The sequence below is a fragment of the Glycine max genome, chromosome 10, assembly GCF_000004515.6.
Source record: "Glycine max cultivar Williams 82 chromosome 10, Glycine_max_v4.0, whole genome shotgun sequence".
In the NCBI taxonomy this organism is placed as follows: Eukaryota; Viridiplantae; Streptophyta; class Magnoliopsida; order Fabales; family Fabaceae; genus Glycine; species Glycine max.
The window spans coordinates 3,420,622-3,444,622 of NC_038246.2; the positions used below are offsets into that span (position 1 = coordinate 3,420,622).

General features: G+C 32.1%; 3 protein-coding genes and 1 pseudogene across 5 annotated transcripts; 2 read left to right on the top strand and 2 right to left on the bottom strand.

Annotated features, from left to right (window-relative positions):
- The first annotated feature begins 723 nt into the window (after window positions 1-723).
- On the top strand, window positions 724-6,937 carry LOC100785775 (rab GTPase-activating protein 22). Of its 3 annotated transcripts, none has more exons than XM_041006306.1 (12): window positions 727-1,156; window positions 1,383-1,586; window positions 1,847-1,942; window positions 2,366-2,469; window positions 3,262-3,440; window positions 4,130-4,252; window positions 4,340-4,428; window positions 5,082-5,187; window positions 5,578-5,675; window positions 5,835-6,089; window positions 6,172-6,255; window positions 6,571-6,937. In XM_041006306.1, the coding sequence occupies exons 2-12, from the start codon at window positions 1,461-1,463 to the stop codon at window positions 6,583-6,585; spliced, it is 1,275 nt and encodes a 424-aa protein (XP_040862240.1). In that variant the 5' UTR covers window positions 727-1,156; window positions 1,383-1,460; the 3' UTR covers window positions 6,586-6,937. The 3 variants fall into 3 exon arrangements, with proteins under 3 accessions (XP_025979809.1, XP_040862240.1, XP_006588688.1); XM_006588625.4 differs by having other exon boundaries at window positions 728-1,041; XM_026124024.2 differs by lacking the exons at window positions 6,172-6,255; window positions 6,571-6,937 and having other exon boundaries at window positions 724-1,041; window positions 5,824-5,964.
- Window positions 6,938-8,937: 2,000 nt separating this feature from the next.
- LOC100786293 (piriformospora indica-insensitive protein 2) lies at window positions 8,938-10,281 on the top strand. The gene has a single exon (XM_026124025.2). It carries the CDS (start codon window positions 8,938-8,940, stop codon window positions 10,279-10,281), a length of 1,344 nt encoding a protein of 447 aa, XP_025979810.2.
- Window positions 10,282-12,167: 1,886 nt separating this feature from the next.
- LOC100790731 (CRIB domain-containing protein RIC6-like) lies at window positions 12,168-14,119 on the bottom strand (annotated as a pseudogene).
- Window positions 14,120-18,036: 3,917 nt separating this feature from the next.
- On the bottom strand, window positions 18,037-22,781 carry LOC100527938 (succinyl-CoA ligase [ADP-forming] subunit beta, mitochondrial). The gene is made up of 12 exons (NM_001364202.1): window positions 22,464-22,781; window positions 22,010-22,120; window positions 21,678-21,789; window positions 21,381-21,445; window positions 20,819-20,896; window positions 20,564-20,638; window positions 20,315-20,467; window positions 20,111-20,245; window positions 19,231-19,395; window positions 18,868-18,990; window positions 18,546-18,617; window positions 18,037-18,451 (listed from the first exon to the last, which is right to left on the bottom strand). The coding sequence occupies exons 1-12, from the start codon at window positions 22,563-22,565 to the stop codon at window positions 18,374-18,376; spliced, it is 1,269 nt and encodes a 422-aa protein (NP_001351131.1). The 5' UTR covers window positions 22,566-22,781; the 3' UTR covers window positions 18,037-18,373.
- Window positions 22,782-24,001: the final 1,220 nt, after the last annotated feature.

Sequence of the window (24,001 nt, forward strand, 5' to 3'; positions counted from 1 at the left end):
TAGATTCAATTATATGAAAGCTATAGAATTCAACTGATATACGAATAAAAAAGAGATCAAACATGATAAAAATTGCATAAAAAATAAATCTTATGAACAATTGGAAAAAATTTAATATTAAAATTTCAATTTTTTTATTACTCATTGGATTCACTTCTCATGCCATCTTTACTACGGTGAATTGATGAGATTATTTGATGCGTTTGATGTTTATAGATATAACTAAAAAGTCACAAAAAATTCAATTGTTAAGATAATTCACCTAAATCTGTATGATTTTAAATATTATATAATTTTTTTAAGTTATAAAAAAATTCAATTTGAATACCTTCAAATTTTATAGTTCTCTACGAAAATTCTTGATAGTATTGATTAAATACTATCGATTTTTTTTATTGTATAAAATTCTTGAGTAAATACCATGACTTTTTTATATAAAAAAGACATTTAAAACCCGTATTTGTTGAATACACCACTGATTATCTTTATCTTTAAAAAAATCAACCATGGCTTCGAATTTGAAAGTTTAATATAAAAAACCTTAACTGAATTAGTGAAAATCTTTTTTAAAAAAGGTACTCAAGAAAGAAACATTATTTTCTCCTTTAGTGAAGTTGGTTAAAGGGCCTATGAAATTTTGAACATAATAACGCAAGCACGAATCTTAGTTGGGTGGATGGTGGGAGGAACAGAAATGATCCAAATATACCTCGATGATATTAATGAATTTGTGGCAACCAAGATTAAAAAATGTCCAATTCCAAATAACCGTTGGAAACAGAACATGCATATATATAGTTAATAGTCTTCTGAATCTGATATCTTTCCTTACTTCCTCGTCAACAATCATTGTTCATTCGGCGAATTATCCTATTCAACCACTCATTGCCTTTCGATCTCTCTCTCTCTCCTGCGACACAACATCTCATTCTAAATTCCCTTCAATTTCATCTCTCACACATCCATACCTCTTCAAACCATAAAAAAAAATTAAAATGATTCACCTTTTCGCGTTAATAAGTCACTTCCCAAATCGTCAAGGTGCTTCCTTTTCCTCACCTCTGATTTCATATTTGCCTCAGAAACATTTCCGCAACTGGGTTTTTCAAGAGCTCTCTAACGTGCGGAATCCGATTAAGATCATCTTTCTCTTATTGTCGGTGTTACCAACCAAACAACGATTTAATACGTGTCTTTGTGTTTATCTTTTTTTCTTCTTTTGTTTTTTTTCCGACAATTTGGCAACTTTAAGGAAGCTAACTTAGTTGTAATCATCGAAACATGCCGTTGCCAGTGAAATTGACCCTTTTGGTTTTTTTTTCTTTCCTTAATTGTAGAAAAAATAATTTTTGTTTAATGTGTTGAGTTTCTTCAAATAACAGCTATTGATGGTGTGATGAGTCTCAACTCTCTAGTAAGGAGCTTGTTGGATTGAAAAAGGAACTTGTGTGGGTTAGCAGATGGTTGGTTGTGAGGGACTGTGGGGGGTTCTTATGAAGAGTTCTGGAACTACTGAGTTGAATACCTTTTACCCCATTAAAGCAGAATGCCAAGCTGATGTTCCAGCCACTCGATTTAAACCAAGGGTGAGCTTGAGCTTCTCACTAATTCAATTGTTTTCTTATCACACTTCTTATTGCTTGGCCATTGTATTTTGATCACAAATGCTCACCAATTCAATTAACCCTATTTGGAATGATTGTAAACTTGTATATACCCTCTTTGAATGTGATAAGCAACTTATGCATGGGACATAAATGATTTTTTTTAGGAATATGTTGTTTTTATATATAAAAGGGGAAAATAAAACCTTATGATTTAAACACTGCATTTTCTGTTTCCATAGGCTGGCAAAACTCTAAGTCAAAGAAGATGGCAGGCATCATTCTCCCAAGATGGTCACTTGGATATTGCAAAAGTGCTAAGACGAATACAGAGAGGGGTAACCTTTATTTGAGCTTTTGAAATTTAACCTTTTGAAATATTCAACCACAAATACAGCAACTAGAAGCTCTATGATTAATGGTCTATATAGTTCAATCCTTGTTGCCACCATTCTTTTAACTAGCCCAAAGTAGAAACGTTACCAAAGTATAAAATCATTCATGTGTTTTTACCTATGAGCTTACTTTTGGGAGAGTTGGTTGGTGACACTTCCCCACCCCCCTCCTTTCACATGCCCGAAAGACACTTTCTCTATAAAAGCGACACCATAAGATTGTGATTTGTGATAAGCGATAACCATTTCATGTGCTTTATATTTTTCTTCCTATGTATATTAAAAAAGTTAAATTCATTATCATATTATTGTTCAAGTTATGTTCCTTCTGATTTGTGCCTATACTTATTTCTATAAATTATTTAGGGTGTCCATCCTTCAATCAAGGGGGAAGTGTGGGAGTTCTTGCTAGGTTGCTATGATCCTAACAGTACACTTGAAGAACGGAATGAGCTCAAGCAACGCAGGAGGTATATTTTCATTTAAATGTTTTTTTTTGTCAAATCTGTAAATCAGATTTACAGAATTAAAGGAACATTAGCAATACTCCTCAAATTTCTGTGGTCTTCTGAATTAAGGTATTTGTTCATTAGGAATGCAATTTGTGTTGGTTCTAAGATGATTGATGTTATTGGTGAATTTTTTCACTTTGTCTTGTTTAAACTGTGAAGAAGGGCCAAGTTATCAGTTTTTTAGTAGCTAGCATATTTTGGGAGTTAAAACAAATAAAATAAGTGGACCGTATTTAGCCGTCATCCATCAATTCCACCATACTCCAGTTGTCACTTCATGCAGTGATTTCCTGCTGGTTGCTGCCATGCTGCTATTACCTGTGTTTCCCATCACGTTTTCATTTATCACCACTGTTCCTGCCACTGTCTGTGTTCATTGCCATTACAGCACTGCTGTGTAATTGCTGGCCAAATATTCAGATTGTGTATTATTCTAATAACAATTGTGAGACCAAAATTGTTACCTCTTGGATGCCATGCTTCCAATTAATATTTGGCTTGGTGCCTCATAATATATGAACAAGAAGATTAGTACTCTTTGCTTTAACTCCCAAAGAATCTAGACTATAGTAACTTGAGACTGGGCGGCTTCTTACATTTCCTCCTATATTCTTGTTTAGTTTTTTTCTGAAGTGCTATTGGTGTTTCTAATTTTTCAAGGAGTAAACCCTAAATCTTTTCCTTTTTTCCCCTTCTCTGTATTGATTGAAATAAACAAAAAGTAAAATCTTTAATAAATTTATTGTACAGGGGGCAGTATGATATGTGGAAAGCTGAATGTCAAAAGATGGTCCCAGTCATTGGTAGTGGAAAATTTATTACAACACCCCTCATTGATGATGAAGGCCAGCCAATAGATCCTTCTATGGTAGGCGTCCAGACTTCAGATAAGAAAGTTGTGCAGTGGATGCAATTATTACATCAGATTGGTATGTATATGCTTCTGCATAAATACTGGATGCTTTTTCCTTTCTGTTTGATAAGAAAGTTTTGCTTCTTGGGCTTCACTGAACCAAAAAGCTAGTGCCATAAATTTGTGGATTCATGAAAAGTGAGAACTCTTTTTGTACTTACAGATTGACATTGAAGCAGGGTTGTGTTCTTTTGCGGGTGTAAGGTCATGATTCTATCAGCACTTTTCACTCAATTGATTAGCAAGTAAATTTTCTCTGCAAAGAGGACAAATATTCTAAACATATAGTTTAAGCTTCAAATAAATTTAAGAAGTTCTTTTAAAGTAATGGATTTAATGTGTAATAGCAAATGCACCATCCTTGCTTACATACCATATAGATTATACTTCCATAAATGCAGCTAATTAACAAATTTTAGAAATCATTAAAACCGAATAGCAACCTGAAAGTTTAGTATGGCATAAGTCAAATTAAGGCAGAACACCTTGTGCCTGATTTGTGATGGTGATGGCATATGTTCCATGGTGTTCACAGAACAACAAGGTCGTTATGCTGTTATTTTCTCTTTTTGTTTGTAGTTTATTAATAGTGTTATTTTCCCCTTAAAACAATATTTGCTTGTGCTTTATTAATAATTAATTTGTTCCAACAAGCATCCAAAGTGGCAATTGATTACTTGATTACTTGATTACTTTGCATTGTAGGTCTGGATGTTCATCGAACAGATCGAGCACTTGAATTTTATGAGACTGAAGCTAATCAAGCAAAACTCTTCGATGTTCTAGCAGTTTATGCTTGGTTGGACAATGATATTGGTTATGTACAAGGTAACCTGTTATGTCTAATTTTTATATGTTGAACTGAAAGAGCTTCGAGAAGTTAGAGACATTCTTAAGGGGTTGATTTCTTTGCAGGAATGAATGATATTTGCTCACCTTTGATTATTCTTGTTGAGAATGAAGCAGATTGCTACTGGTGCTTTGACCGTGCAATGCGAAGGATGGTAAGCCATACATAAATCAACAACAAACTCACCTAAAAGCTTGGTTGGATAATTGATATTGAGAAACTACAATCTAGTGGGTAGTGGCCTTGAAAATTTTTGTTAGAAAACATGCTTAGTTGTCCATCAGACTGATATTTCTTTTATTGCTTTGAGCTACATTTGTGCATGTCAATATTTACTGGTGCTATTCTCGCAACCCATTTGGTACTTTTACTTATAGTTGTTGAGTAGAGACTAGAAAAGACGTGGGTAGGAATTTCTCGAACTTTTTTCCTGTTCTGTTTGATTTGTATACATGTTTTCCACACTTGATGAAATATTGCTGCACAAAAAAATGTATGACAAAGTCCTGGAGCACAGACTCACTCTACTGTTGGGATTGAAACTGATTTCTCAAGAAAAAGTTGTGTCTTGTTCCTTATTTTCTTAGTGTGGTACCCAGTTCTTTCTCAAAAATCAAACAGAATACAGTTGAACATATTACTATAGCTAGTTCAAATAAAGAAGTACTTCTGGCTTACTTCAATAACTTTAGGCCTATTCTATCTGTTGCTGTTAATTTTGTTTTCATTTAAAGAATAAAAAGTCTGTGATCTCAATAAATTATTTTTTCTGGTGTATTTACATTCCTGCTTTTGTTTCCACAATAGAGAGAGAACTTCAGGTGCAGTGCAAGTTCAATGGGTGTCCAATCTCAGTTGGCTACACTCTCACAGATAATGAAAACAGTTGATCCAAAGCTTCATCATCACCTTGGTACGTAAAACCTGTTTGGGAAGCTTCTAATATGCTGTGAGTAGTAGTTTCATATTTCAGATTCTTCTATATTTATAATTTGAACCAGAACCAACGTCAAATGCATCCAAAATCTTTTCAGTTTAAGATGGTGGATGTTTGTGGAAATATTTCTTTCTTTGACAATCATATTCTAAGATTCCTTGATAACAGAAAATTTTATAAGTATCTGCTCGATTGCTAATTTTGCTATTAAAATTCATCTATAGTAGTGTTAGTAGTTAAGGGGACCTCTCATTAAGGGAGACATTGCATGATAGCTTGCCTCAGCATACAGAAGCATTCTTCAATGTCCGTGTGAAAGAACCAAGAAAGCAACCCTTTTAACTTCATCACTTTTTTATTTTGCAGAGGATTTAGATGGAGGAGAATATCTCTTTGCATTTCGCATGCTTATGGTTCTTTTCCGAAGAGAATTTTCTTTTGCAGATACTTTGTATCTTTGGGAGGTAAGGACGATTCCTATGACGATTTAATTTTTCTCAGGAAATGCATATTTAAAAGTTGAGGACCTCAGCTACCGTTTTCTGATTCCTCAACATTCCTTGATGAGATAGAGTATTTCACATTAATAGCTCATTTTAAGACATAATATAGATTGTTTCCAGTTGATGTGGGCCATGGAATACAACCCATACATCTTCACAAAATATGAGGATCCAGATCATGCAAAAACAAAAGGCCCCTTGCCTCCAACAAACGACAAACATTTGAAGCAATATGGAAAATTTGAGAGAAAAAATGTGAAGACTGGGCATACAGAGGAAAATAGTGCACTGTCTGTTTTTCTTGTTGCAAGTGTTCTTGAGATCAAGAATAGGCGGATTTTAAATGAGGCCAAGGGCGTGGACGATGTTGTCAAGGTATCTCTCTTTCCTTCTATGCCCCCCTTATGGATACATATATGATTTTGCATGTTTCTCACGTGAACCTCTCTCTCCTCAGATCTTGGGAGACATAACCTCAAATCTTGATGCTAAAAAAGCACTTAATGAAGCACTGAAAATTCAGAAAAAATACCTAAGCAAGGTAAGTTTCATTCTCTGTCTTCCCTGGCTGGCTGTGTTTAGGAAAATCAGTTCTTATAGAAAATAGACTATGCATGTCCCTGTAATATTGTTTTTAAAACTTAAATTATCAATATTTTTTCTCTATTCTTTTTGCCTGTTTTTGTTGTAAGTAGTCCATTACTGGGAAATCATTCATACATAACTAATTAATCTGTACTACCCTTCTTTCTATTTTCACCACAAACAAGTAAACCTTGCAACTTTGCATTCATTTTTTCATGTTGCTTCCATCCAAGAGATCTGAATTTTGGTATTTGCTGTTTTGTTCATGCAGGCCAAGAAGGGATGACAAAGACAACAATAGATTTTCTGTAACTACATGATGGCAGCTGTGTTTGCATGATCTTCTGAGGTTTCAGTTGCTCTTGACAGACCATTGTTTTCTTTCTTTCATTCTTTTTTTTTAGTCTCTTAGTGATGGCAAGCAGTCCCTGCTCTGCCTGTGTTGAAAATCAAATTATAATCTTATACATGAAAAAAAAAAATACTTCGTTATTGATGTCTGGAGATCTAGAGAACCAGAATACGTCAGCTTTCATATTGTAGAATTATTTTATAGGTAAGAAAGATCTTCTCTTCCTCAATGAGGGACATTTATGCTATCAAATCAAAACTGATAAAATTGTAAAGTATTTTTTTAACCGAAGGACAGTTAATGATTCAAAATGATATATAGTAATGAGGTTTGAACTTAGGATTTTATGTATATTATCCTAACTTTTTTATTATTAGATCAACTTTAGTGGGTTGTAAGTTATAATTTTGCTTTTGCTAAAATATTTCTAAAGGTGTCATTTATTAATATATTTCTAAATGAGGGGAAGAAAAGTTTACTCTAAAACAGCGTAAATTATTCTATTCTATTTCATGTTTTGTATATTTTATATAAAGCTTTCACAAATTTCTTCATATTTTATTAATGTTACGCGTACATTCAAAATATTTTTGAAAAAAAAGTTGACAAAAATATCCTTGTTGTAATTTTTTTGTCTCGTTATGCAAACCCTCTTTTCTTAAAAAAAATATTAAACCTAAATACCTAATCACTTCTATTTTATAAATGCATTATAGCAAAAATTTGAAATTATTAAATTCTCAAATAAGAAATGTTTTACTATATCAGTATAACATTAGTATATCAGAATAATAATTTCTTGATTTAATTATTAATTATTAATGATTCATATAAGTATGTTTTTATTGACTTTTTATTACAATAATTTTGAAAAAAAAAATTGTTATTGGTAGTTTTGTTATTAATAATACTTTTATTATTTATTATGTATCTTAAAATTATTTTCTTTAAATATCAATAATTTTTTAAAAAAATACTATTGTAAAGATATTTAATTGTATATAAATTAAATATAAATAAAAAGATTAAAGTAACTTACTCTTCTACAAATCGAATCGTTCATTACGCAAGCGCAAATAGGACTTTACCCTTTATAAAAAAAATTATATATTAAACTGAAACATGAAATATCCTTTCGAAAATTAATCATCATTAGATTTAAAACTGCACCTTATACAGTTCAATTATGCATTGCATAGGATACAATGATAGGAAGAAGCAACGTACTGATATTTTCTCCTTAGCAGGATTTTTTAAGCATGACTTTAATGTAGAGATCTTTTTTGGACCTCAATAGGGTCTAGTATATGTAGGCCAAAAGGAATCATCAATTGCATAATAAATAATTTACATCTGAATAAAAGAAAATGCTCTCATAAATCGAACGCAGTTAAAACATCTCAACTTTAAAACATCTATTAAAATGTATCAAAAAAGTCTACCAGTGAAATTCTTTAGTTACACTATGATAGCCAATTAAGGACTCCAATCTTAATAAATATCATATCAGGATGATATTTAACCAGACTTAAATATATATCTTTATTTTTTTTTCTCTAAATTTATCTTTGTAATTTTAATCTTTTTGTAAATTTAAGTTTTTTAATTTTAGTCTTTAAAATATATTTTGTTTACTTTTAATTTTATAAGGGGTTATTTTTTTAATTTTAATTCTTATAAATGAGAACTTATATGTGGATTATAAATAAAAAAAATAAAATATTAAAAAAACATAAATTTATACAACTAAAAATGAATAAACAAAAAACTTACAATAACAAAAATTAAAAAATATTAACTTATAATAAATAAAACTAGAAAAATAAATTTAGATGATAAAAAAAAACACTAATGAGAAACAAATGAGTGGCACTGTGACAGTGAGGGAGGGTAAAAGTGGAAAATGGTCAGGTGAAGGTTGTTGTGTAGTGTTAGTGTAGGTAGACGGCGTTAGACAGACGTGGGTTTCTAGAAGACGACAGAAGAAGTCGGCGAGTGCGGCGCGCCACTGTCGCGTGTTTTGCTAGCAGGTTTTGTTGTGTCTCACATCATCATCTCTTGTCCTTTTCCTCTTTCTTCTTCTCCTTCTTTCCCTCACACCCTTTACTCTCCCCCATCAAACTTTTATTAACCCCTCTCCGCGTTCCCATCACACATCATTTCACATCAATACTAATACCACTCACTCACTCACTCCATTCCAAGTTTTTTTCCAACAAAACAACCTCAAAAACCATTATTTTCCTTCCTCCAACAAATATGTGTGGTAGTCATGTCTTATGGACGATGATGTTTTCTTTTGTTATCGTGACAAGCACGTTTTTTTCACTCTCCCACCAGCAGCAACAACAACCACCTTTGGATCCCTCCGAACAAAATGCACTCTACGATGTTCTTCACTCTCTCAACCCCACCATTCCCTGGCGCAACCTCTTCCCCGACGATCTCTGTCTCTCTGCTCCACACGGCGTCGTTTGCGACTTTCCTACTCATCAAAACGAAACTCCTCACGTCGTTGAACTCAGCTTCGGCTACGTCTCCGACGAAACCCCAAACCCACCTTGTTCCCTTAACGCCACACTCAATAACCCTCTAATCTCCACCTCTTTCCCTTACCTCCGCAAACTCTTCTTCTACAATTGCTTCAACAAAACCCTTCCTCCTCCTCTTTCTCTCCCTTCTTCACTTGAAGAACTTGTTTTCATTAACAACCCTTCTTTCGTTGCAGCTCTAGATACCTTTCTTCAAAACCTCACTTCTCTCAGGAGACTCATTTTGATCGGAAACTCCTTTCACGGTGAGGTTCCGTTTTACATTGGTGGTTTTCTTAATCTGGAAGAGGTTACTTTGTCTAGAAACAACCTTAGTGGTAAAATCCCCGCGAGTTTGGGGTTGCTGAGGAAGAATCTCAAGGTTCTTGATCTCAGTGGGAATAACCTCTCACAATGTCTCCCTCACTCGCTTGGTAATCTTTCCCAGCTTTTGAAGCTCGACTTGAGCTTCAACGCGTTTGGTTGCAGAATCCCTGAGAACTTGAGAGGGTTGCAGAGTTTGCATTTTTTGGATTTAAGCTTCAACCGGTTCGGTAATTTTGGGGTTCCTTTGTTCTTGGGGGAGATTCCAACGTTGAAGGAAGTGTACCTGAGTGGGAATTTTCTCTCTGGGGTGATTCCTGATATATGGGAAAATCTCGGGGGTGTTGAAAAATTAGGTTTTTCAGAGATGGGTCTGGTTGGGAATATCCCTGCTTCAATGGGGGTTCATTTGAAAAAACTAAGTTATATTGGGCTTGATAACAATAACCTTGATGGGTCTGTGCCTTATGGCCTTTTGCAGTATGCTAGTGAGATCAATTTGGAGAACAACAAATTGAGTGGGAGAGTGGAATTGTTCTCAACAACAACAAAAGTAGGACAAAAGGTGAAGCTTGCAGGGAACAAAGGACTGTGTGTGGACAACAAAGTTGTTGGTGGTGGTGTCTTGGGTCAACAACAACTGAAAGCCTGCAAGAAAACTGATGTTCCTGATGCTGTCGTTTTCAGTGGGACTTCTTCTCTGCTGCTGCGTTTTTATTCTCTCGCTGGGGTGGTGGTTGTTGTCTTCTTTGTCTTCATCTTCACGGGATTTTGAAGGTTTAGTTATTCGTGTAGAGAGAATAGGTTTTTGTCTTTTAGACTCTGATGGGGAAAGTGTGTTCTTTTTTACCAGTAAAACAACAACAGAAAGAAAGAGAGTGCAAACAGACATGTTTATTCTGACTAGGAAAAAGGTTTTTTTCAATTAACAAGTGTAAAGTGCAAGTGACAGTGTTGGGGGAAGAAATATGCTTAGAGAGTGTTGAGGGGAAACTGTTAATTAATTACTTTATTCAAAGTTGAATATATATGTTATTTATTTAGTTCGTCATTTAACTTCTTGCTAGCTACTTAACCTTTGGTTCCTTAGAGTTTTTATTTTTATCACCATTATTGATATAAGTGTTCTTCAATTTTTTTATGGAGAATCTTAATTAATTATTTTTAACGAATTTTATTTTTTAATCATATTTTTTTTATTCATAAAACTTAAATTCAAGATTTTATCTAAAGAGATACAGTCTAAGCGACAAATTATTGATATTTATTAGAGTTTTAATTCACTTAATTTTCATTAGCTGCGTTACATAGTTGAGTTTCTTCTAATATAATTGTTGTATGCACAATCGTTTATTTGATGGATGATCGAGGTGTATACGTAAGTAATTTACTTTTGATGGATGCATAATCAATCAATCAAACAATTATTCTTTGATGGATGAGGTCATTGTGAGGTGCACATCTTAAGTTTGCTATCCTCTGCAAATTGTATACTAGTAATTACGTATTTTGATAAGTTACGACTAACAATAATAATCGGAGAATTGGATCATGTGAAGGGGTTTAGAAGTATAGTGTGGGTTGATTGATCCATAGAGGGAGGAAGAAGAATCAGTGGTTAAAGAGAAGGAAGTGATAATCGATTCTTAAACATTGGAGCAGCATGCTAAGCTAGGCATTCTATAATTCGCAATGACACTGACAGAAGCAATGTGAAAATATTCGTACGATGATGAACTTTGAGATGCTAGAATCCATTAATATCTAAATTGGCATTGCATGGCATGCATGCATGCATGCTAGCTAGAATAGAATACTAGCATAGTATTATTCCGATCTCATTTAATGTGTGTGTCTATTCTTATTATATTCTACCCTGACAACGCGTTAGGTAATTATTGCACTTTTGTTCATTTTAATGCGTAAGATTCTTTCCCTAAACTAAAAATGGAATATCGTGACAGTTCTAAAGATAAAATTTCATCATAAACCAAAAGCCTCGTATTAGAAATTGTGTATTAAAGCGAACCGGTAGAAATGGGTGGATGTAATAAGTATTTGAAATTATGAAACAAAGATTAAGGAATGGAAATAATAATCTAAGAGTTTAGAATTTAGAATGAAGTGGTAAATCCAAAGTGTAGCTAAGACTTCTTAATATACCTAAAAATATGAATTTATTAAACTTTCATTTGCCTTTGATGTTGAACAATTGAAAAACTTAACGGTACACCAAGAGTATTTCGTAAGTAACAAGTATACAATTGTTAATCTCTTTTCGTGTAGAAATTTTTTATTGCTCCTGATAAAACTTTTGTCCTATATAAATAAGAATTGAACCTTAATCGGCATATATTTAAAAGACACAACTACTATCTCCTATAAACATTACAGATTTATGGATATTCTTTATGTTTCGCATGTATAATCCTTCCATCAAAATGAAAATCTTGTAATTTATCTCTCAAACAAACTATTATGAAAACTATAAAATGAACAAGTTGCACTGATATATAAAAGAACAAAAAAGATTATCAAATTAAGAAAATGACATAAATTATAAATATTGAAAATCGGGTAGAAAAGGAAGGAAGTGTTCTAGTTTGAAGAATGATCTATACAACACTCTAACTAATAGGATGAAATAAGAGCAAGATTATTTCAAGATATCTTGATCATTTTCTTCACAGGGCATTGGTTTGTTCCTAGGCTTGGATTGGATCGGGGATCCGGATTCTGAAGTGGGTTGGGCTTTGGATCTCAATTTGGATGACCTGCCACTAGAATTCTCCTTTGGCTTATGGCGACGAGACTTTTTAGGAATATCGGGTACTGTTAGGGTTGGAGGCGGGTGATCCATGGATACGGGTATTCGGGTCGGGATGGATTCTTCTTTGGGCTTGTTCGATGACTTTCTTGGTTTGTTTGACTTTTCCCACGATGGAGAACCACTTACTCCACCCGTTGACTGCCTTTTAGATGCCTTGCCCAAATCCCGAGTATTTCTTCTCCTTGACTCTATCAATAACATTTTTAGCCAACAAAATTCAATCAATTCCAACTTTGTTGTTTTCTCATATTCTTTCAACAATTTAAATTTACTCAGATCATACAAATTTACTCTCTGGTCTAATCATTCATGTATGTACACTAAGAGTAAGTGCTTTTTTTTTATTATTATATGTATCTCTTAACTCACTAGGTCAAAAATTAATTTTATTTATGATACGTGATTATTAATGTTTTAAGGAAATTTTGTAATGAAACTTTAGACTGACGTGTTAATCCTTTACAAATATGTTTGGAATATTGTAAAAAAAATGATATGTTAATCCTTTACAAATGTATTTGGAATATTGTAAAAAAAATGAATGTTCTTATATTTCAATGATAAAAGAAATTAATATTGGATGAATGTTTAGTTTAGTAGACCTCCACAAATTTCAACAATGGATTAACTAATTTAAAAACTATACTTGGCATAATTTCTAATTAATTGAGATTCCAAACTTTGTATGGTTTGATTAAACACTGCTTTTCCATCATCTTTAACTTTTATTAGGATAGAGTCACTTACATGGGGACAAAGTTATTACGAGTTTAATTTTATTACCAATCTAAAACAACTATTATAGAAAATAATACAATAATTAAACTCAATTATTTGTACCTTCAGAGACCCATTTGGCACTGTGCTGTCCTTTATTTTGAACATCTAGAGGTACTGATGAAAATCCTGGAGCAGTTTTAAACTCTTTCATCTGAAAATAACAGTCACAACAAGCCCCCCAAAGGCTTTATTTCGTGAAGGAAAATCAACATAAGCATAAAAACAAAAGCATTCATGTATGTTAGGTAACTAATTAAGTAATCAATAGTACATTCTACTAGATCGAATATTAATATTAATTATTAACAGTCAAGAAATTAAGAAATTTGAGAATTACCCAGCTGGGTAAGTTTACAGAGGATTCATCCCGCATAGACCCTATGTGAGCCACGTGCTCTACATCCGTGGGAAATCCAATCTGTATTTCTTGTTCTTTTTCATTCTCTGCCAAGTCACATATTTTTTTATTAGCATAAAAGGAAGAAAGAAAAGAGAAAATAATAATAAGTATTTTATTAACTAGTGTCCTTAAATATTGATTAAGAAACTAAAAACATAAAATATTTATCATAGAAAAACGTAAAAAAAAAAACATCAACAACACAATTTTAAGGATTTATAATAGGAAATTGTATCAAGGAAAGACTTAATTAAATTTTAGTATTTACTTACCAAATATTTGAGTTAGGTATCTAAAGCCTTTAAGAATGCCCTTCACCTTGTTGCCGGACATGCTCAACTCAACAAATGCGATGTGTTTGAATTCTCTTTTGACGAACTACAAAGTCGTACTTATAATTAAATAACCTTATGTAAAACCGGAAGATGAGAATCCAACAATGACTTTGAGACCCACAACGAAACAAGTTAATTTTCTTTGTTGAACATTCAACAATATGTGTACATTGGAATTGAACAAATAGTCCTGAGAGAACTCATCAAAGGATGATTAGAGGAATTCGTGTATTTGGTTTCTTCTTAGTGCGTGCAAATATGGTTTTCAGCTTCTTTTGGCAATTGAAGAAAGAGAATAATAATGGTTCAAAAACTTGGGGCAGTTTTTGACAAATGTGTAATGAAGGTGGCAGTGGTGAGAAAAGGGTTGAATCTAACTAACATGTCCTGTTTAAAGAATGCCCATCTTTGATTTACTTGAATTGTTGGTTGGTTGGTTTTCCCACACAATCAAAGCCAGAAAGCTGATCGAAATTTTAGGTGTGACATGAGAAGTACATATAAAGGAAAATTAAGGGAGTCCAATTTGAAGGTGCTAAATTTAGGAAGGGTTTAATAGGTGCTTGGATGTTGCTCATTCCTAATTTAATGGAAGCAAAATAACTGGAATGGTCCTATTTCCTTTGGATAATAATTTATTTATTTTTTGAAAAGGCCAAAATAATTCCATTGTATAATTATCCTTACATATGCCACAATATATATATATATAATACAGCCATACCTCATGAATAATGTTTTTCAATGTACTTCATATCACAGATAAATATCGGAGTTTATGTGCATAATCTAAGAAACTTTGACGCTATAAATCAGGATTTTGCTAGTTACATTAGTCATTCACCCATGTCAATATGGTTCTAGACTAGGAGCCATATTGTTGTTTTTCTCAAAATAAAATTAATAAGTTCAACTCCATGTACCCCTTATTGGCTATTACTCCTAACGTCCGTTATTATTTGGCCATATATGTATAATAGGGGGTTGTTAACCGTTGTTTGGGTCGAGCTCAAACCTTAGGCATGAAGACCTTTTCATAATATTTGGTAAGCTTCATAGCTCCAACCTAGACAAGGCCGAGTTTACAAGCAAAAAGTTGGGAAACCAACAGAACGCTTCACGTATCACACTCACGTGGGAAGCAATTATCCCCTATTTGTAAAGTACCCTCTCATATGATATGTGATATATACACAGAGAAATATTATTATACGAAAATGATTATTTTATGTAAAAATAGAAACGATTCATCTCACTTGTTAAATTAAAATAAAAGATTAAGATTAAAATATTTTAAATTCAAATTAAAATTTTATTTAACTATAAAATTTCTATAAAATTTATCAAACAGAAAATCAAATATCTTAAAATTTAATTTGTCATCTTAAAATATCTCAAATTTATTATTATCACTGTCAAGACTGTTTCCGTCACAACTGTCATGGTCGTCATCACAACTAACATCATGACTGTCGTCATCGATGTGATTGTCATTATGATTACTTTTTTTGTCACTAACATTGTCATTGTCGTCACCACTAGATCTTGACATAAAATAATTTTTTTTTAATAAAGGACACAAATTAAACTTTTAAAATTTTTGATTTTATATTCTATAAATCTTTTAGAGATGGTTAAATAAAGTTTTAATTTAAATTTAAAATATTTTAATCTTGATCTTTTATTTTAATCTAACGATTGAGATTGATTATTTTCATTCTTATATAAGATAATCATTCTCATGTGATATATATATATATATATATATATATATATATATATATATTAATGACATATCTTATAAAAGGAAATAATAAGAGAAAAAAAATTAAATCTAAATTGTATAACCATAATTTAAGTGTTGAAATTTAATGTCAAAAAGTCATATTACTTTTTAAGTAATCATATAACATTAAATTTGACAATATATTTATACTCTGGCCTTGATTCTAAGTATATAAAAAAAATTATAGTAAAAAAATTAATTAACATCATTTAGTTTTGTTAATCCAACTTAACATAAGTTTTTTTTCTTCCAAACTACCATTCAAATATCAAGAATAAAAAAATCATTAGAAATAGAATCTCAATTAAATAAAAGATGTTTTGGAGATGAGCTCATTGAAAATTAGTTGCTTATATTTAAGACCAAGTGTTTACTTTGAGTTTAGTTGTCGCTACATACGATCCAAAAAAAATATGGGAAGCTCAACTTTAATAAAGACATGTTGAAGCGAAAAATTTGTTTATTTTAAATTAAAAGGTTATATAATATTTTAAAAATGGTTGAGATAATAAATTTATATTTATCCGGTATTTTATTTCTTTTATTTAAAAATATATTGAATTAGAAAATATCCATTATAAATATTAAAAAAAAATTATCATCTGTTTCTTTTTTTTTCCTTCTAAACCCAATACCAATCCTTGAGTCAAATTATAGATTATAGATGTTACAAAATACAAATTATAAATCACACACAAAGTCAGAAGAATATAGGAAGAATATCATTTGCAGTTAAAAAAAAAAGGAAGAACATATTTTCCTTCTTTTAATACCCGTATATATTGGTTTACTCCCAAAATACATAAATATTACAAATTACTGTGTAATTTTTTTCACACTACAAATTTTGGATAGCACAATTCCAATAGCATTTAACAAAAGGAAATGGAGATTTCATTTTATTTTTTTTCAGTCGCCCCATGACATCGAGAATAATTCTAAACAAATAAACTAAGTTAAAATGCAACATTGTTTTCTACAAACCTAGTCACGTGGAATGTTACCATTTGCCCCTTTTCAAGTTCAACTTATTTCTCAATATTCAGTTTCTTTCTCTTTTGGAGATGGACTTGTAAACTTCTTTGTCTTAAGATGAATTTGTGAACTGAGAGTCTACGATAGCACAACTCTTACTTCAAAAGAAAAGGAAATTAGTAAGTATTTGAAACAAGAGTGTTCTTACTTTACAAATATAAAATAAATTTTTGGAGTTGATTTTTTAAAAGTGAGATGACAACTAATTACAATATTATTTGGTCAAGTCCCAATATTAGATAGGAAACTATATTTCAAATATTGAAAAACTTGAATGCCCAACCATTTAAAAGTTCACAATATTAAGAGTTTTATTTTTTTATTGATAAATTTTAATTGTTAGTTTATTAATTTTGATAGTAAAAAAGATCAAATTTACAACATTTTTTCTTTCTCTTATTTCTTAATCACTCAATCAACCTTATATCTTCTTATTAAGAGCTTTATTGAATTGAGAGATGACACTGTTCGAAAGGAAAACTAGTTGGCATTCTCATAAATTCACCAAGATGTTAACTATTCAATTTATGACAAATTCACAAAGGCCAAAAATTGAATAACCAGCACTAGCCAATTTGTTATAATGCTAACTGATCTATCCTTCAACCAAAATCATCAACACCTTGTAATCTGAGTTCAACAAAACTTAACATATTGTGAGCTTCTAAATAGGTGAATACAAAAATTTCAATCAGTGAATATTTTTATTGAATCCGATTAAGCTGTTGATACCGCTCGAAAGTGAAACCAGTTAACACTCACAAATTTACAAAAAAATGCCATGAACAATCAACCTTCTAGTAATTCAAATTCAACAAAACTTTTAGTCAACATCAAGAATTTTCAATAACTAAAATCTACTTTTCTCATCTAAGGAGACCAGACTGGTCTCTAGAAAATACATCTACCCTATTTATTTTTGTTGGCAAAGTAAAAAAAGTCAGTTTCACACTTTTTTCACATATACTACCAGACTCGCAAACCCAAAATACAGTATGATAGGAAAATAAATTAAAAATAAAACAAATATAAAATGAATTGAGTGATTAAGATACAAGAAAAGAAAAATAATCGCAAATTCGATCCCCTCTACGAACAAACTAACATTTAAGGATAAAAAAAAATAAAATAGAATAAAAACAGGAGAGGAAGAGGATTTCAATTCTCTAACTCATCTGAGGAGATACAGCATATTGCCTTTTATAGGCAAATTCTTACATTGATATAATAAACTCCTAGGCGGTGGAGAGTATTCTTATCTTGCAAGCTGTATAGATTGCAACCGCTTCTCTTTGCGGTTCACTTTTTTTTATTTATTTAAAGAGAATAAGCTTGATTTAATTTTTAACACCCAGAACGTATGTCAAATTTGAAATAGCCTCAATTAGAAAACAGGTTTTGGCCACTTAATGAACCACCGTGTCTAACAGAAAAACAAGTATTTCCATGTTATTTGCAAAAAGATTAAAGAGGAAAAATCAGAAAGGAAGGGACCAGTATATTGAATTGTGAGAGAGAAGCCAAATAGCAACCATGTGAATCAACTCAAATGTACTACAACTTGGAAATCACATACTTATTTGAAACGCACTGCAGCTTCAATAAGACTTCTTCTCGCATCAATCCCTTCCTCGTGAATATGTTTGAACACCAAAAATAATGTAACTAAACCGAATTTTAAATTTGAGCAGAAGTAAACCTTCATTTGTAAGCAGCTTTCACTGCTTTCTGAGCTGCATCATCTAAATCTTCAGCCGTTATTAATGCCATACCACTTTCCTGTTGAATCATTGAGTATCAAAAACATATTAAGCACTTGCTAACATTAATGCTTCGTTTTCTATAAGATTATATTAATAAATCTAACATTTACCTTCAATATTCTTTTTCCTTGATCAACATTGGTGCCTTCCAGACGAACTACAACTGGTACTTTCAGTGCAACCTTGAATATAATGGCAAGAAAAGTAAATGCTATTATAATACCAGGATAAGATAGGTATCATGTTCAATCACAATTTTTTAAAATTAAAAAGGAAAAAATAAATAAAAGAAGGCCGAGGACAATGATATTAGTTCTTTATATCTAATTTTATTTCAGAAATTGTAATATCAACAATTACATCAACATCGTAAACAAAAATTGAAATCTTACATGGGATCAAATATAAAGAATTTACATGTTCTTGACTAACCTCTTTTGCAGCATTCACTATTCCACTTGCTATAACATCACACTTCATTATACCACCAAAAATGTTAACCAAAATTGCCTTCACTTTGTCATCAGCAGTCAATATTTTAAATGCCTCAACAACCTGATTTACATAATTGCATTAAATATGAACAAAAACATCATAACATGGAGAACATTAAAGGTATCTAGGAAAAAACTATACAATTTTTTTAATATAATCTTTTTGGAGTAATGTCTGAGTTAATGTACCAGCAGATTACAAATTGATCTGATAAAGGAACACATAAGAACAATCATATTGATCATAATAGTGTAACTAGCAATAACATAATAGGGAGCAATCCAAACTATAAAACATTACCTGGTTTTCAGAGGCATTGCCACCTACATCCAGAAAATTGGCAGGAGTACCCCCATGCAATTTAATTATATCCATTGTGGCCATTGCTAACCCTGCTCCATTCACCATGCAGCCAATTTCTCCATCTAACCCAATATAATTTAAATCTGCCTTTGCAGCAGTCACCTGTTCAAAGATAAAAGGCACATACAATGTTACACAAACAGTAAAAAGAAAGAAGGTTCAAGGATATAAGGGCTTAATAATCAAGCACAAACAGATCATGCAAAATCTGGCATTGCCATATAGAATCTCACTGTCTTACCATAACTATATCATAAACTTGAGCTCCAATACATTTCAAAAGAATCAAAGTGCAATGAAAGAAATGTAAGTAGCTACATGAGTTAGGCTGACAGGTGTATGTGGGACAGACTGAACTGGGTTTATTAACATGAACCCGCCCAATATATTGGTGAGGTCAATTTTTGGACCTGGACATGGAGCAGCCCAATTAATAATCAGGCATGTTGCTGTTACATAGTTAAGTCTTAAAATTTAAAAGTAGAAAATTAAAACTAAGGGATGTTATGCAATATTATCATGTTATGCAAAAGTTATTAATTTGAGTCAACTAGTCAAGCATTTTATTATTCATCACTAATTACAAAAAATGCTTTTTATAATACTGTGGCATCATGCCAAGTTGGGCGTACCAAAATGTCTTGAATTTAACCCAAATCACTACACCTAATTTATAGAGCCCAAGATATCCCAATTAGATCTGAGCTGGGTTGAGCCCCCCCAGCTCAGGTGGCAAAGATGGAATGGGAATATGCCTATAGGGATCATATGCTCCATTCACAAGTAAGGTAAAACACAAACAAAATAAGAAGTAAACCTCTCGAGGGTCCTCTTGTGTTGTATCACGGAGAGAAAATATCTCTTTCTGGCGATATGCAGCATTATCATCAAAATTCAACTTAGCATCAGCAGCCACCAATTGGTTATCAGCTGTCTCCGCTATGGGATTGATCTGTTCAAAATAATCAATTTTCATTATAGACATTCATAAATTAAGCTTGTATGAAGTGCAAATGCTTACTTCCAAAAGAGTGCAGTCACAATCAACAAAAAGTTTATACAAATTCTTCACTTGTTCAATCGACTTATTTCTATCAGCCACTTTGAGAGCCAAACCATCAACAACCTTTGCAGCACCTTCATCAGTAATACCTTCAAAAACATCAACAGGTACCTACTAGAAAGAAAGAGTACATCAGGTATATCTTGCAAAGAAGACTGCTCAGGTGAAAAAACTAAACCATGATGAGAAATGCCAAGGACAACAAACCTTTATAATCATGTCCGGAAATTTCTCTGCAAGGTCTTCAATGCTGGTTCCTCCCTTACTACAAGCAATTATAATCTGCAAAAGCAAAAACATAATAAGAAAAGAATTATAATAAGCAACATAAAAAAAATTTATTGGTTAAATTTAAAGAAACTGTAATGAAGGAAAGAGGGAGCCACACATTATAGAAGTTATAAGAATTTAAATTTGTATATAACGCAAATCAAAGAAAATTTTTTGAAGCAGGAAACTTACTGGACCAGCACTCGTACGATCCAGTGTTATAGCAAAGTACATCTCATTTACAAGTGACAGCTTTTCACACAAGTAAACCTGTAAAAAATGGAAAATTCAACATCAAACAACCAACCCCTTTTTGTGTATATCTCTATATAAAAGGATTGAAAGAGACCAAAAACAAAATAAAGTAGCAGCTGTCATTGTGTATCCATTTTTAAAAAATAGCGAAACTATGAGCATTACATTTGCAATATCCTATTGTATTGAGTGACATGAAATTTACTTTCATTATCAAATCCAATGGAACAAGTGGTTATCAGTTTATAACTTGAAGTAATGACTGGAAGCACCAATTTATTAACTGAAGATATTACAAATAAGAAACAATACCCATGGAGGCTAAAAAAAGGTGGCATATATTTTCCATAAAGAAAACAAACAATAACTACTCAACCATAATATGTGTGTGAAAGGTTCATATCATTGCATTGCCTTGACTTAGAAATGAAAATTCCAGGCATAAACATGCATACTGAAAATGCTAGCATATCTGCATATAGAATGAATAATTTCAAACCTTGCTAACTATTTTTCCCTGAGGACCAGTCTGTTTGGTAACTAGTATCTGTCCAAGCATCTTCCCTGAAATAATAATAATGACAATGACAACAACAAAATAACAATAACATTAACAAAAAAAATACCACTGGAAAATAGATTATAGAGGATTACATCCTCTATGAATTCAATATGATAAATCAATACGATTGAGCATGTTATGCTATAGTACATAGTTTTGTATTGAAAACCAAGGACATAGAATGAGAAGAAGGAAATTCACAATTAGAGGAATAAAGGAGGAGACATGCATTACCAGCTATGTCTTCAACCTGGTCAGTCTTAACAATGTGCACTCCTCCCTTAAGGCCGCTTTTGAAAGTTCCCAAACCTCGTCCGCCGGCTAAAATTTGACTCTTAACCACCAACTGCACAATAATCCCAGTTACACTCCCAGTCATCACAGTAACATGCAAATGCAATACTCTTTACCAACTAAGGCATTTGATAATGTTTCTTTACTGGAAACTTGCAGAACTAGGGTTTCAATTTGTTACACAGGGAATTAAGAAAAACAAAGAACAGTTTGCAATTCTGAAATTCACTTCTTAGTGTTATTTGTGAGCATCAAGTTGTGGCATAGGTTACCTCATTTTCATTAGGGAAAAGGTCCTTGATGACCTTTCTGGCCTCTTCAACAGAGGAAACAGCCACGCCTCTCGGAACGTTGACTCCGTGTTTGCTCATCAATTCAGCACCCTAGGTTTATGGAAATTCAATAGGCGCTATCAGCGACGACGCTAGGTCAATCATTCAATCAAAGAGCTTCAATACAAATAAACATACACGATTTCACAAATTAAACATTCAATGAACTCCAGATTCATCATCCACAGAAACGATTTATTATCATTCTAAAAATAAATAAATAAATTAAAAAACAAAGGCCAGATTCAGCAAGAGGAATATATAGCGAAAGGAACAGATTTCGCGAAGCTTGTAATAATATCCAGATTCAGCGAGAGGAGTATATAGCGAATTGGAATTGATTTGTGAATCGTAATAATATCCATAACGGTGAGAGAGAGAGAGAGAGAGAGACCTGGTACTCGTGGATGTTGAGGCGGCGGAGTTGATTGTGCTGCCATTTTCCGGCGACCGAGAGGGAGCGAGAGACGAGCTTGTTGAGCAATCCTCTCACCATTGTTGTTGTGGATTTCAAGATCGGACACTCACACGATCAAAAATTAACTCGATTCGATTCTACAAAGAGAAATCAAAAAAAGAAAACCACTGCCTCTACGCTCTCCTTCAACGTTCAAACACTGCGCAGCCTGTGCCAAACGCAAAGACCGGACCCTAGCAAATTTTTTTATTTTAAAATAAGAAAATTTCTAAATTTCTAAATGGTAAGTGCTATAACTTTGTTTTTCTTTTTTCTTTTATGTAATATGGAATCGTATTATTACCTTTACGTACCTGATATCGTATATCCGTATATGGTTGCAAAATAAACTACTAATTATTTATCACAATAATAAATAGTTCTTTAAATCATGATTAAATTAAGAAAATATGTTGTTACTACCCTTCTTTTAGGATTGAGAGAAGAGGAAGAGGATGGGATTATTTATAGATCTGGTGGTATTTTGGAAATATTAAGCGTGGGGTTAATTTAGTATGATAATTTGTATTCCGTTTCATTCGTGGTAAAATTATTTTGGGTTAGTCACATATGATAAGTGCCATTAGCACTAATAGATTGAAAGAAACTTGTAGTTTACAGGAAAAAAAATATATATATTTTTAGTTTATGTAATTTAGTATTTTTTTATTTTTTGTTCTTGTAAAATTATTTTTTTAGTTTTTATAAATTATGTTTGTTTTATTTTTAATCTTTTAAGGTAGCTTAAATAATGTTTTAAACAATAAAAAAATGTTATCTAAAACGTTTTAAGAATTAAACATAAAATAAATATAAATTTTAAGGATTAAAAATAATTTTATAAGAAAAAAATATTGAATTAAAGAACTAAAAATATGCCGAAAAAATTGTGTTAATGGTATGGGCCTATCTAATATGGTTTGATTTTATGGACCTTGGATTCAAAAAAAAAAAAGGAGGAGTTAGCTAGCTTGTAAAGCTTAAAACCCGAAGACCAAGATCATCTGGAAGCTTAAAGCCCATGTTTTTTCAAATAATTGTGAGAATACATTCGGGGTTATTCTTTCTACAAACAATAATTTTTTTTCTACACTTAACATATTTTTTGAAAATTCCAATTTTATCCTTTATATTTCTTCTTCATTCCTTCATTTTATCTGTTTTTCGTATAGCCTACGGATTGACAATCCGTAAGGCACTGTTTATTTGAAATTTTTGGCGTGTATGTTAGTCCCCTTTTTCTCCTCCACGAAATTAGTGTTGATATTGTTCTTGGTATGTGTTTGTTGTTCGTGACTCTTCCCTAATTTCTCCTCTGGTAGTTCCTTGTTGTCCTTCATGAGTTTCCTCTCCTTCGTCGTGAGTAGCGTTGCATCATCACCAATAAGTTTTTTTTCCTTCGTTTACTCCATACGAATTGTCATTCCGTATGATTTATACAAATTGTTAATTCGTATGGTTCATGCAAATTGATG